This window comes from Pseudorca crassidens, chromosome 11, assembly GCF_039906515.1.
Source record: "Pseudorca crassidens isolate mPseCra1 chromosome 11, mPseCra1.hap1, whole genome shotgun sequence".
In the NCBI taxonomy this organism is placed as follows: Eukaryota; Metazoa; Chordata; class Mammalia; order Artiodactyla; family Delphinidae; genus Pseudorca; species Pseudorca crassidens.
Genome location: NC_090306.1, coordinates 84762655 through 84775680, shown reverse-complemented (window position 1 = coordinate 84775680; position 13026 = coordinate 84762655). Strand labels below are relative to the sequence as shown.

At 35.3% G+C, this 13026-nt stretch overlaps 1 protein-coding gene across 16 annotated transcripts in view; it reads left to right on the top strand.

The window, feature by feature from the left end:
- Positions 1-13026, top strand: part of ANKS1B (ankyrin repeat and sterile alpha motif domain containing 1B) — a 1163282-nt gene that overhangs the window by 173145 nt on the left and 977111 nt on the right. For all 16 annotated transcript variants that reach the window (XM_067697640.1, XM_067697639.1, XM_067697638.1 and 13 more), the window contains exons 3-4: positions 307-463; positions 6120-6416. In XM_067697640.1, coding sequence (XP_067553741.1) covers positions 307-463; positions 6120-6416 — 454 coding nt within the window. The remainder of the gene's footprint in view (positions 1-306; positions 464-6119; positions 6417-13026) is intronic.

Genomic DNA, 13026 nt, shown 5'->3' with positions numbered 1-13026 from the left:
TTATTTGACTAAATTCGTTCAGTTAATAAAATTAGATAAATTTTGCTGAAATGAATTCTATTAGGTAGTTTTATGGTTAGTCAGTGCTCTGTGTGTGTATGGTGGTGGCTTGTTCCAGGTAAGTAAAATAGCCAAATGCTGAAGAGGCAAACTCTTAAACCCAATTGTATGTCTCGGTACCTTGAATGATTACTATAAATTGCCAGCCAGTATCTAGTATACTTTTATAATTATCTGTTTAATAAATGCTGCATTGTTCAGCATATTTTCTTTTCTGTTGTATTTTTTGGTTTTTCTACTTCTTAGGGACATAGTTCTCAAACTGCTTCAATATGAGGCATCAACAAATGTAGCAGACAACAAAGGTTATTTTCCTATTCACCTGGCTGCCTGGAAAGGAGATGTGGAAATTGTGAAGATTCTTATTCATCATGGACCATCGCATTCCAGAGTCAACGAACAGGTGCACTTGACAAATATTTGCTCATGCTATGATTTTTCGAGAGTTTTGTGGAGCCAAAGACACATTGAAAAATTGATTATTTCTATCTTTACCCTGCCAAAGACCTTTCTACTGCTGAATTTCCTAAAGGAGAAAGTTGAAAACTTCTTTGGCATTTGTATATGGTACAAATGGTACAAATATGGTACATTGGCACTAAGCTGGACATTTGTAAAGATACTTGTTAACAAGAAAATCCCACATAAAGGAAGTAGTTGTAGTATTTTTGCCTGCTTTACGTAAGCATCCATTTTATATTTATTGAATATTTAAAGATATAACAGAATTCACATTTGTAATGTGAATTAGTTTTTCTTAATAAAATTTTAAATGCTAAAATGGTGACAACTATCATTTGCATAATGCTTTACCATTTACATAGCACTTTCACATTAAGTACAGTTTTGTGAATTAAAATGCAAAATACAATGTATACAGTTGCTAGTCACACATTAAATTAAAAATTTCCTGTATGTGTAGAGATTATATCTATATCTACACATACATATATATATATATATATATATATATACACACACACATACACACACACACACACACACCCGCCCAGAGTAAGTTGAGTAAAAAAAAAGCAGCAGGACGTTACTGATAGATAAAGTCAAAATATTTACAAGTACATAGTATCCATGTTACATATAATGCATATATTTAAAAAGTAATGCCATTCTCGGTATTCTAAATAAATAAGACCACAGATTCCAGAAAGTAAAATACAGTCCTCTAGTACAGTATAACAAACATCTTGGGCTCTGAATGCCCCCTACTGTTCCCATTTTGTAAAACCATATTTGAAAACCAGCATGTAGTCCAACAACTGAATTACAAATATGGCATTAAGCTGCAGGTTGGCAGTTATCCAATATCAATGGAAGTAGGTTACTCCAGGGTAAGCACATCTAATGAAGTACAATTAGCATATTGTTCAAATGGATACAGACTTTGCAGACCTTTGACTGAAATTCAGATTAAAGAATAAAAAGTAACACTTGCCAGCTGTGAACAGCAAAGGGAAGAAAAATGTATATTTTTTTCTTACATCAAAAGGTAGTTGTATAAAGAACTAATCAAGAAAAATGTTTTATTAATTGGAACACTGTCATTAATATTTATTGCAATAAAATGTCTGTTTACAGGTTACAAAATACAGAATATTTTTATGAGAATACACTCATTAATTCAAATCTATAAGAAATGACAGATATGGCTATCTTTATTGGCATATCATGCTAAAAGGAAATTTATGAGAATGCTAACTGTTTCTCAGAAAACCAAGTTAAAAGATCATTTGTGGAATGAGCCATCTGGTGGTTATTCTTAAAACTGTCTGAATGCCCCAAAGCAAACCTGAAATAATAAGATGGAAAAACAAACCAAGATTAAGCAAGGGAATGTTAGTTTCTTCAAACAATATTTTTTAAATGACATAAAAATAAGAAAGAAAAACCCTAGAATTTATTTACATTTGAAAGCTGAATACTTTATATGGCATATAACTGTAATGGTGTGTTTTAAATAGAAAGTTATTTTTTGTGATGTTGAATAAATTTAAATATAAAAAAGGTTTTTTTGAGGTGATTGGACTTCAGAATTCCTTTTTCACTTCTCTTGCTTTATGTTGTGGTTTCTATTGGAAACAAGTTGAAATTTCTTGAGGTTTTTAATACCATGCTTTCAGTATTTTTTGTTTGTTACTATGTATATACGCTTTTAGTGCTGACATAGTTCTCTCATTCAGTGTCATTTCTTCTAAAAGTTTCTGATGTCGGAATTTTGTTTTCACAGGTAAATTCTGATTTTAGCTTTATTTCTTTTTTCCCCACGAATGGGACAGAAATATGCTAATTAATCATAAGCCTTTATGTATTTAAGCAATAGAGGGCAGGAATGAAAATGGTAATGAACATTTATTGAGACCTATGATAACCAGGCACTGTGCTAAGCACTTTTACCTGTGATATGTTAGTTACTTAGTTCTTGCAATCCTCTGAAGTGATTTTTATCACTTCCATTTTATAGATGGGAAATCAGCCTCAGTAAAGCTAAGTAACTCTTCTAAGTTCACACATTACTGAGTGACTTAAACTGAGACTTGTATTCAGATCTCTGTAATTCCAGAGCCCTCCACAATAGCACATTGGTATTCTAAGTGGTAAATCCTATCACTTATGGAGTGTTTACTATATGCCAGGCATTGTGCAGAGTACTTCATCTACATTATCTTTCTAAGCTCTACCACAGCCTGATGAGGTAGGTGTTAATTACTGTTCCTACCTTATATATGGGGAAAGTACCTTAGAGAGATTAAGTAACTTGCCCATGATATCACAGCTTCTAAAAAATGCAGCCAGTATTTGAATTCAGGTTTTTCTGATCCAAAGCCCAAGCTTTTAACCAGTAATACACTATGTTATAATGTTAAAATTATGCATAACTGTCAGGGTTTCATTCTGATTTCTGAATGCTGTCTTTGGTTTCTAATACAACTTTCTTTAAAAGTAATTCTACCTTATGTTTTAATGTTTAAAGCTTATAAGGCATTTTCCTATATGTTATCTCTTTTGGTTTACAAGCTGTATTCTAAGGTTATAGGGAAGGTAATATTCTAATTTTACAGTAAGATAAGTTAAGAGAGATAGAGTGATTTATTGTTGCTAATAAGTACGTGTTAGCACTTCAACCTGGATCACCATTTTATACTGCCTTAGAATTAGTGGTCAACTTAGGGTGACATAATTTTGAAAATAAAGTGGACTCTGCCCTGATTTTTATAATTGCCACATCCTTCCTGTCTTTTGTCAACAGGTTTATTTCCTTTCTTCTGATGTTATGTGTGTTTTCAATTTATATTTCTCTGTATATTCGTTTCCCTCCTGCCTTTCCTTCCTCTTTCCTTTTCGTCCACCTTCTCTTCCTCTTTTCTTCTGTATTTTAACATTAGAGCAAAAACCAGAGGAGCCTTATCTCATAAGTATATTCCCTTGCCATTCACCAGAACTCAAATCCAACTAGTGTTAGATAGTTTCCATTAGTTTGACTTTGAAGTAAGATCTTTGGTAAATAACTTTTGTTAGCCAGTTTCATACTGCCACCCATTGTCTGGAAGTATCCTAATTTTTCAGAGAACACTCATCTGGTAAAAAAGAAGGAATTCAAAACAGTTTAAGAATATTTAATGTAAACATACTAGCAATTATTAACTGGTGCTTTATCACAGCCTATTTATTTCAAATTGGATTTTTTTAGACCACTAGTGAGTATGGACATGAGTATACAACCATGCCTTTTTGTAAAGGTAGCACAGTTGTGGTCTTCACTGACGTGACAAGCCAAGTGTGTGTTTGATATTACAGATAAACTCTATGAACATTTTCTCCTGAGTAAGACTTGAATGATTGAAATTACTTTTTCTTGAGATCTGAACAGTGATAACTGGAGTTAATAGAAAAATTTCAATTTTGCACTTATAATTTCCTAGGCTAAGGCCTTTGCAAAGGTAGAGAGGTCTTTGAGGTATTGTTTCATAATTTACTTTTCTTTTCCTCAAAGAGGGAGTATATCTTAAAAACTGAGATTGAATCTCTTTTCAACCAATGGGAAATTTGGTTTGGTCAGGAGGCATATTTCTATATCATATTTTCATGGTTTAAGGTAATAAGATTGATTTTTAAATCAGGTTTATAAAACTTGGCCAGATAATAAAATCAGGGAGTGCAAGCCTCTATGTTGTCAGTCTGTAAGGAAATAGACTATGATAACACATTTAAACTAAGAACAGGAATGGCTCACCCAAAATGCTGGAAAAAACAATACCTCCAGCTAGATTCCCCATCTGTCAGATCTTAACTTTTTGTTGACTGTCTTCAAGGAGTAGCTTTTCCTTTGCGTTTGGCCTTCAGATGCCCTCTTCTGATACTTGTTTTGGAAAAGTAAAGTAGTAAGAAGACTTTTCTGTGCTTTTTTTCCCCCATCACTCCTCTTTTTAAGTTTTCAAATCTTCTCTCTACTCTCAACTTACTTATCTGCATTGTTTTATCATCCAGAGCAAGGCTGAGTTACTTTCTGGAACGATAAGATTTGTTTGGGTTTGTACCCTTAGAACAGCTATCTAAGCAGTTACTTCCTATTTCAACTCAGTTGATGTTCTTTTGGGAAAAATCTATAGAAATTCTGCTTTCAGATCACTAGCTCCATGTTTTTCTTCTTTGGCAATAAAGAAACACATGGCAGGCAGTGTGGTACAGTGGAAAGAGCATAAATGGGTTTTTGATTCTGATGGATACAGGTTCCAAAAGATACTGAATCTGCTTGGGCATGTAATTTAACTTTTTTGTATTTTAGTTTCCTCATCCATGAAGTGGAGATGTTAATACCAATCTTGTAGGATCATTTGTAAGAGTTAAAGGAGACAATGTATGTAAAGTTTTTAGACACTCAGCAAATGGTAGTAGTAATAGTTTCTATTGTGGAAGATGGTATTAAAAGTACCAACTTTGGGTCTAGGCTATTTAGGTTCAAATTCTGGCCCCAATACTAAATGGCTGTATAATTGAAGGGCAATTATTCAGCTACTTACTACCTCAGTTTCCTCATCTGTAAAATGGGGATAATGATAATAATATTTATCTCCTAGTGAGGATTAGATGAGTAAACATGAAATGCAACTGTACCTGGCACATAGTGATAGCTATGATAATGACTCTGATGATGAAATCCTCCCTTGCTCCCTAGAACCCTCATTTAGGACATTGCATTTTTGTTACTAAAATTTCTTGTTCACATTTCTCCTGATTGACCCTTCTGCCTCCTGACATAGTCATACTGCATATACCTACACCATCTGCCCAAAGAATCTGAAAGGGTACATCTCCCTTGCAAATGGGTTCAGTTTTCTCCATTTTAACATTTTTTATTCTGCTGAATTCCTGGGGAAATCTCATTGATTTTCAACTGAAACACTTATAAGCTACACGTGTAATACTGTGATACGTGTATGGTATGGGTATGGTCTGCTTCTCAATCCATGATTACATTTCAAAAAGATATGGTTTAACCTTAGGGCCAGTATGTCTTTATTCTCTTTGCAAAAGAAGCACTGATTTATACTTAAACGAAAGATAAAATGAAACTTAACTTGGGAAGCCTTTCTGTAAATCTTTCATTATCAAAGACTGTACTATCTCAACTATCTTTTGGAAAACGAGTCTGTTAAAAGTGTATTATAATTCTTATTAATCTCTCTCATTAACAAATGTCACGGAGGCACGATGCACAGTGCAGATAACACTGACCATCTTGGCCCAGCAGGGCTACTGACTAACATGGCTAAATCATTTATCACTCTTGGAAGTTGGAATATATAGTGTAGGGAAAAGTTTGATTTTTTCATTTGAAGTAATAAAAATAAAATGTGATATTTTTGGTGTAATAAATGATAGGTACTAGTATCAAATATAAAATTCTATTAGGCATACTTATTAAAACAGATAAATCTTAAACTTACATTTTCAAAGCATCTCAGGTTTTAAATGACTGTATATAGGTTTTGATAAAGGATTGAATTTCTGAAAACTTGCACTTTATGTCTTTGTCTTAACAGAACAATGAAAATGAAACTGCCCTACACTGTGCAGCTCAGTATGGACACTCAGAAGTAGTTGCTGTTCTGCTGGAAGAGCTCACTGATCCTACCATCAGGAACAGCAAGCTGGAAACTCCTCTGGACCTGGCAGCCCTCTATGGACGGCTTAGAGTGGTCAAAATGATCATCAGTGCACACCCTAACTTAATGAGCTGCAACACTCGAAAGCACACACCACTACACCTTGCTGCACGCAATGGTCACAAAGCAGTTGTTCAGGTGCTGCTGGAAGCAGGAATGGATGTGAGCTGTCAAGTGAGTCTTCTTTTAGCTATGTTTCAAAAGCAATGGTGCTTTTGTTTTGCTTTGAGATACAGATGTTAAAACTTACAGGAAGAAATCTTACCATTTTTTAACTGGTCAAACGGTCTACATGTATCTTTGTAACTACTCAATTCAGAATACCCCACCACACAGCTGGGAAATATGAAGAAATATAAGGCATAATCTCTAACCTCATTCTACCTTGAGGGCTATACACATGAAAAATTATTACTAGATGGCAGTTGTGTGTGGTCTCCTTAGTAGTTGTTTCCTTTCTCCCAGTATCTAGCACACAGCCTGACATACACCAGTAATTCAGTCCAGTCGAAGTTGAATGAATGAATGAATGAAAGGAACGAAATTCACTTTAACATTTTTGAGTTGTACTTTGTGTTTAATATGTTGACACATTTAGAATACAAATCTCACAGCTATCCTGTGGGATTGAGAGCCATTAAATTCCAGTACAGAGATGAGGAATCAGATTCAAAGACTAGGAAACTTGCCTAAGGATACATAGCTCGTAAACCCAGAATGTGAATTTAGACTTACTGATTAAAGTCCAGGCTTTTTTCCACAATAATGTACCTCTATACATGACTAATAAAGGAAGGATCACTATGCTTACGGGCAATAAGAAAACAATTTATTGGGAGGTGTGATTTGAGTTGAGCTTTGAAGGACAGATGACATTTGGATAGATTTTGTTTCTCCACAAGGAAAAGCAACTTGCTTTTGTTATCTGTCTCATTAGCCCTAATTCCAAGGTTAGCTTTTCTTTTTTTTTTTTTTTTTTACCATTTTCTCCTTTTATGACTGTTTTTTTTTAGCCCCCAAGTCACTGGCAACCTACTTACCTTCCAGAGATCCTTTTGGTTCCCGTCAGATTATGACTTTTCTCCCCTATATATTGATAAGCTATTGCTGCATAATAAACTGTACCAAAATTTAACAGCTTAACACAATAACCATTTATTTAGTTTATAATTCTGAGGTTATGGTTTAGTCTTAGCTTATATGGGCAGTTCTTCTGTCCTGACTGGGCTCTCTCTCATGTGTCTTGGGTCAGGTGTAAATCAATTAAGTGTCTGTGCTTCAGGTAGTAACTGGCTGTTACCTGGAGTAATGGGTGAGACTGCTGTGTGTCTTTCATAATCAAGCAGTCCACCTTGGGCTTGTTCACATGGTAGAGAGAGAGAGTGAGAGAGAGAAACAGGATTATACAAGGCCTCTTGAGGTCTAGCTTTGGAACAAACATATTGTGTCTTTTGCCATGTTTGATTGGGCAATACGTCACAAAGGCATCCCAAATTCAAGGGGTAGGAAAACAGACTCTATCTTTCAATTAGAAGAGGGTGTGAATTATGAAAGGGTTGTGAATACCCAGAGGCAATAAATGCAGACAGTTTTGTAAACAAATCTACACATTCAAGGTGGAATTAGTGCTCAACTGTGAGGTTATCTTCCTAGGAGTTGTTGAGGTTGAATACTGTGTCTCTAGGGTTTTTTGTTTGTTGTTTAAGTTTTAAAAATCCTAGGCCTTCTAATCTTAGGTGTCAGGCTGACTCCCTGCATCAGAATTTTCCTTAGATCTTTGCCTGTGTTATTTAGTTGTTTAGTTATTTGTAATATCTTTTCTGCTTATTCTACTTTGGCAGCCTTGAAAATAAGCACAAGAATTTTTTTTAGCCCTCATATTTAAGAAAAAAACAACTTTGCTTGCAAAGGGGTATTGAAATGAGATAGATATATGTTTACTATTTATTATAAGTGACTAACAAAGTTACTTTTTCAAAGTATGTTTAATGATAAGCTAGATGTTTATTGTCTAAATGTTGAATTTCTCTAATCTAGATTTATTGCTTTTATTAACACTTTTGGAATATTTCTAAACTTTATTGCACAGATTGCATTATAACCAAGGACTTTAACTATGGCTGTTTGAGATCAATAATTCACTCTGACTAGAAAAGTAAGAGTTCAGATTCAATTTTATAAATTTATATTTTTTATGCAAAACACTGTATTTTGTGCTTTTGGAGAATTAAAGATAGAAAAGATCTGTGCCCAAAATTTGGTGGAGAACACAACAACTTGCAAGAATAACTTCTGTTACATGACATATTAAAATAAATGCTAGGACGAAGTGCTATGAAGATATAGGTGAGAAAAATAGATTTAAAGAGGGAGAACTTGGGAAGACATTGAAGAGTGATGTTTGAAGAAGACCTTGAAAGTCTAAAAGGACTTTGAATTTTAGGTGTAATTTAGCTTGCAGATGTGCATTATTTGGCTAAAACAGTGTTTTAAAATGTTGAATTTTAAATACTTCCTGATGGGGTATATACCTTCTAAGATCTCAGCCTCTCTCTATGATTCATTCCTTTAGATTTTTCTACTTGGCCACTGATAGCATTTGGTTTTGTTACTCACAAATCAGATGAAAGGGTACACAGTATGTTCAGAATACGTGAACACTTAATCAGAAGCATCAGGGCAGGTACCCGAGCAGGATGGGCAACATTTTGGTTGCTATACCTCTTTCACTGATGCTCACTCTGATTTCATCTTGAAGGTTCCAGGAAGCAGAGCTGACAACATATTTCTACAATACATCTCAATGACTTGACTCTTCCATTAGTTATAGTTAGCGTTAGTTGATTTTTTGTTTTTATTATTATTGCTTTGTTCATATAAAACATTTTTTGGCATCTCATTACCCTTTTTTGTGATTATTTAATTTTTTTATGTTATTCAAATTAACTGTCACCTAGGTTTACCATCAGATTCACTATAACATTTTTTAATATTAAATTTGAAGTAGAGATTTGTTGATATTCTCACTGGCTGAGAGTGAACCATACCAGTTAGTAACCTTAAACTGTTTCAGTGGCTTTAATATTCATTAATTTGTTATAGTTGGAAGTTAACAGTATTAAAAGTAATCCTATTTGGTAAATCACAGTACTACATTTTTAGACTTCAATTACATTCAAGTTATTATGAATAATTCTTCAAAATTTAGAGATGGCTTTGGAGGATCTTTTCTTTTAATTACAAATATTTTTAAATGCAGCATTTATGTTTGTACTTTTTGTAGAAGTTTTGTTTTCTGCTTCATTTCTTTCTGAGCAATTTTGAATTATAACACCTATTTGAACTAGTGAGCAAAATAATTTAATTCCTATTTGGTTGAATTTCATAGTATATATTTACGTATAAATCCTTTAGCATTAAAAATTTCTTAATAAAGAGAATCAATTGTATTAAGATATTAAGAAAGTAGGGCTTAATTGGCATGATTCTTTTGAAATTAGCAATTATTTCTATGGATTTCACACCTGATTTTGGATAACTAGGTGGTGATAGTGTCATATTATGCTAGTGCTTTAACTGTGTGTGTTTCTCTTATTAAAACTCAAAGAGTTAAAGCACTAGCATAATATTAAGAAATTGGGTTTTATATGAATGTAAAAGGAAAGGAAAGTAAAATTTACAGGAAATTAATAGTAAAGAGTACAAGTTAGCATGCTAGGAGCTGTTAAGGTGCAAAGCTGAGTAAGGTATAGCTTTTGCTCTCAAAGTGCTTACAGTGGCAGGAGAAATATGTGCCTAAATGGATAGATTACATTTTAATAAACCATTTACTCTTTGTAAAAAAATGTTTATTTATTTATTTTTGGCTGCAGTGAGTCTTCATTGCGGTGCGCAGACTTCTCATTGCGGTGGCTTCTCTTGTTGCGGAGCACGGGCTGTAGGTGCACGGGCTTCAGTAGTTGTGGCACGTGGGCTTCAGTAGTTGTGGCATGTGGGCTCTAGAGTGCAGGCTCAGTAGTTGTGGCGCATGGACTTAGTTGCTCCGTGGCATGTGGGATCTTCCCGGCCCAGGGCTCGAACCTTGTCCCCTGCATTGGTAGGCAGATTCTTAACCACCGAGCCACCAGGGAAGCCCGAAACGAGAAGATTGCACTTACTCTTCTACTTCCTGAGATGACTATTTTAAAATTTCTCCTCTTTTCCAAAAACTTCAACACTTCCTTCATTGTCATCCCTCTGTGATTACAACTTTGCTTTTATTTCACTGAGATAACAGAAACAATCACATATTCTCACCTCCACAGTTGCCAATATGTGTATATTTGCTTTCCTTCCTTGCTTTAAATTAACTTTCTAGGCTTATATCTGAGACTAACTTCTCTACTTGTGCATTGGCTCCTATCCCCTCTTATCGACTTGGGATACATTGCTCTGGCAAATATTCCCTCTTTAATACAATGTTTTCCCCCTCTTAACTGCATTATTTCCGAAGGACGCAAAGATGTTGCAATATTTCCCATCTTTAAAAAACCCTCTCCTTTGAACCTGAATTTTCCTCTAGCTGTCTTCTTCTTTCTCTGATTCTCTTTATGGCAACATATTTTTAAATAACATGAAATTTATTGTAGCCTTAATGCACATAATAAAATGACTTACAAGCAATTTTTGTTAGCAGTAGCTAGAGAATGGGTAACTGACCATTCTGGTGAATGTAGTGGTAATCCCACACCTGGTCATTCTTGTCACGTTTCTAAAAGAGCCCCCTGCAAAAATCTATCTTGCTGACTACAGGTGAAATTAAAGAACATATTCTAGAGGAAGTAATACCCACAGGACTAGAAAAAAATGGCAAAATATTTAGAAAGACTTGTTTTTACTCATATCAAATTCTTTCCTTCATCTCTGTTGAAACCATTCCAACTCTATTACTCTATAAAAATTCTTTGTGTTTTTCCTTTGGTGAAGGTAACTAATGACTGCCGTATTGTTAGATCCATAGCCAGTTCTTAGTCCTCATCTTACTTGATTTATCATCAGCATTGACAAAGTTGATCTCTCCCTCCTCTTTGAAACACTTTTTTCTTTTGACATCTGAGATACCACTCTCTCTTGGTTTTCATGTAGTTCACTGGCTGTTCCTTCGCAGTATTAGGTTGAGCCAAAGATTTTGATTGCCTGCCATTCAGTGTTGCAACTAGATAAATCTGCAAGGCCTCATGAACCTGTTATCACTAGTTGCTTAAGAATTAAGTCTTTCTGTTTTCTGTCCTCTTTTGTAGATTCATACTCCTTTTCCCTGAGCCAGGCTTTATTTTCATTCCTTCCCAATGAACCTTTACATTGGAACTCTGTAACTCTGTTACTGTCTCTTAGCTATTGCCACAATACTGCTGTAGGATAAGCACAGAAATCTCAGACATTCATAAGCAGTAGCATTTTTTTTCATTCTTAAGTTACAGGTCAGCTGGGGAAGCTTTGTTTTATGTTGTAAGTTAGTCTGGGCAGCTCTGCTCCATGTGTTTATTATCTTCCTCCTGGGACTAGTCAGGACATGGCCTAAGCCCAACCAAGCAAGCACACTTTGGGCCTCTGCTTGCATCATGTTAGCTATCATCCATTGGCTAAAGCAAGTCACAAACCAAGCTCCAAATCCAGGGGTAGGGATATATACTCCACCCACATAAGTGCAAAGAGCTGCAGTGTTGTATGGCAGAGGGCATGCAATAGGAGGGACTAATAATGTAATCTGTGACGTCCCTATAATGTAATCTGATGACGTTCTCATCTTCCTGGTCTCTAAGCATCTGAGTCTCCCAGGTCTTAGTACTTAAACCTCTTTTCTTCTCTGTCTTTACTTACTTCCTAGTTGGCCTCATCCAGTCTCTCAGCTTCAAATGACATCTTTATCTAACAATAAAAATTTTATTTATTCATCCTGGACCTTACCGTAAACTCTAAATTAGGTGTCTGCTGGACATGTCTATTGGATGCTAATGGGCATCCAAACTCAGCTTTCCAAAAACTGAGTATTTAGCCTCCATAACCCCTTCTCCCCAGATTTGTCCATCTTCCAATATTTCCCATTTCAGCAGATGGTAGTGCTGTTCTTCTAGTTGTTTGGCCCCAAAACTTTAGGGTTTCTTCACATTTTAATTTAGTTCTTCATCAGATTTTATTGGCTTTGTGCTCAAACTATATCCAGAATTTCAGTACTTTTCATTCCCTTCACTACTACCACCAGAGCCCAATTCTTGATTATCTCTTGCCTCCTAACTGGTTTCCCTGCTTCTTCCTTTGCTTCTGTATTAGTCTGCTTGGGCTACTATAACAAAATACCATAGACTGGGTGGCTTAAACAGCACACATTTGTTTTATCACTGTCTGGAGGCTGGAAAGTCCAAGATCAAGGTTCTGGCCAATTTGGTTCTTGGTGAGAGCTTGTAGATGGCTGCCTTCTCCTGTGTCCTCAAACGACCTTTTTTCTGTGCACAAATGGAGAGAGAAGGAGAGAGCTCTCTGATGTTTCCCCCTCCTCTTATAAGGACACCAATCCCATAGAATTGGGTTCCCGCCCTTACAACCTCATTTAACCTTAATTACTTCTGTGAAGTCCCTGTCACCAAATACGGTCACATTGGGGTTTAGGGCTTCAACATATGAATTTGGGGGGGAGGCACAAGCATTCAGTCCATAACAGACTCCTTCAGTCTATTTTCAACAAAGCAGCTATAAGTGATCCCATTAAACTAAATCAGGTTGCTCAGAAACCTTCACTGGTATTCCA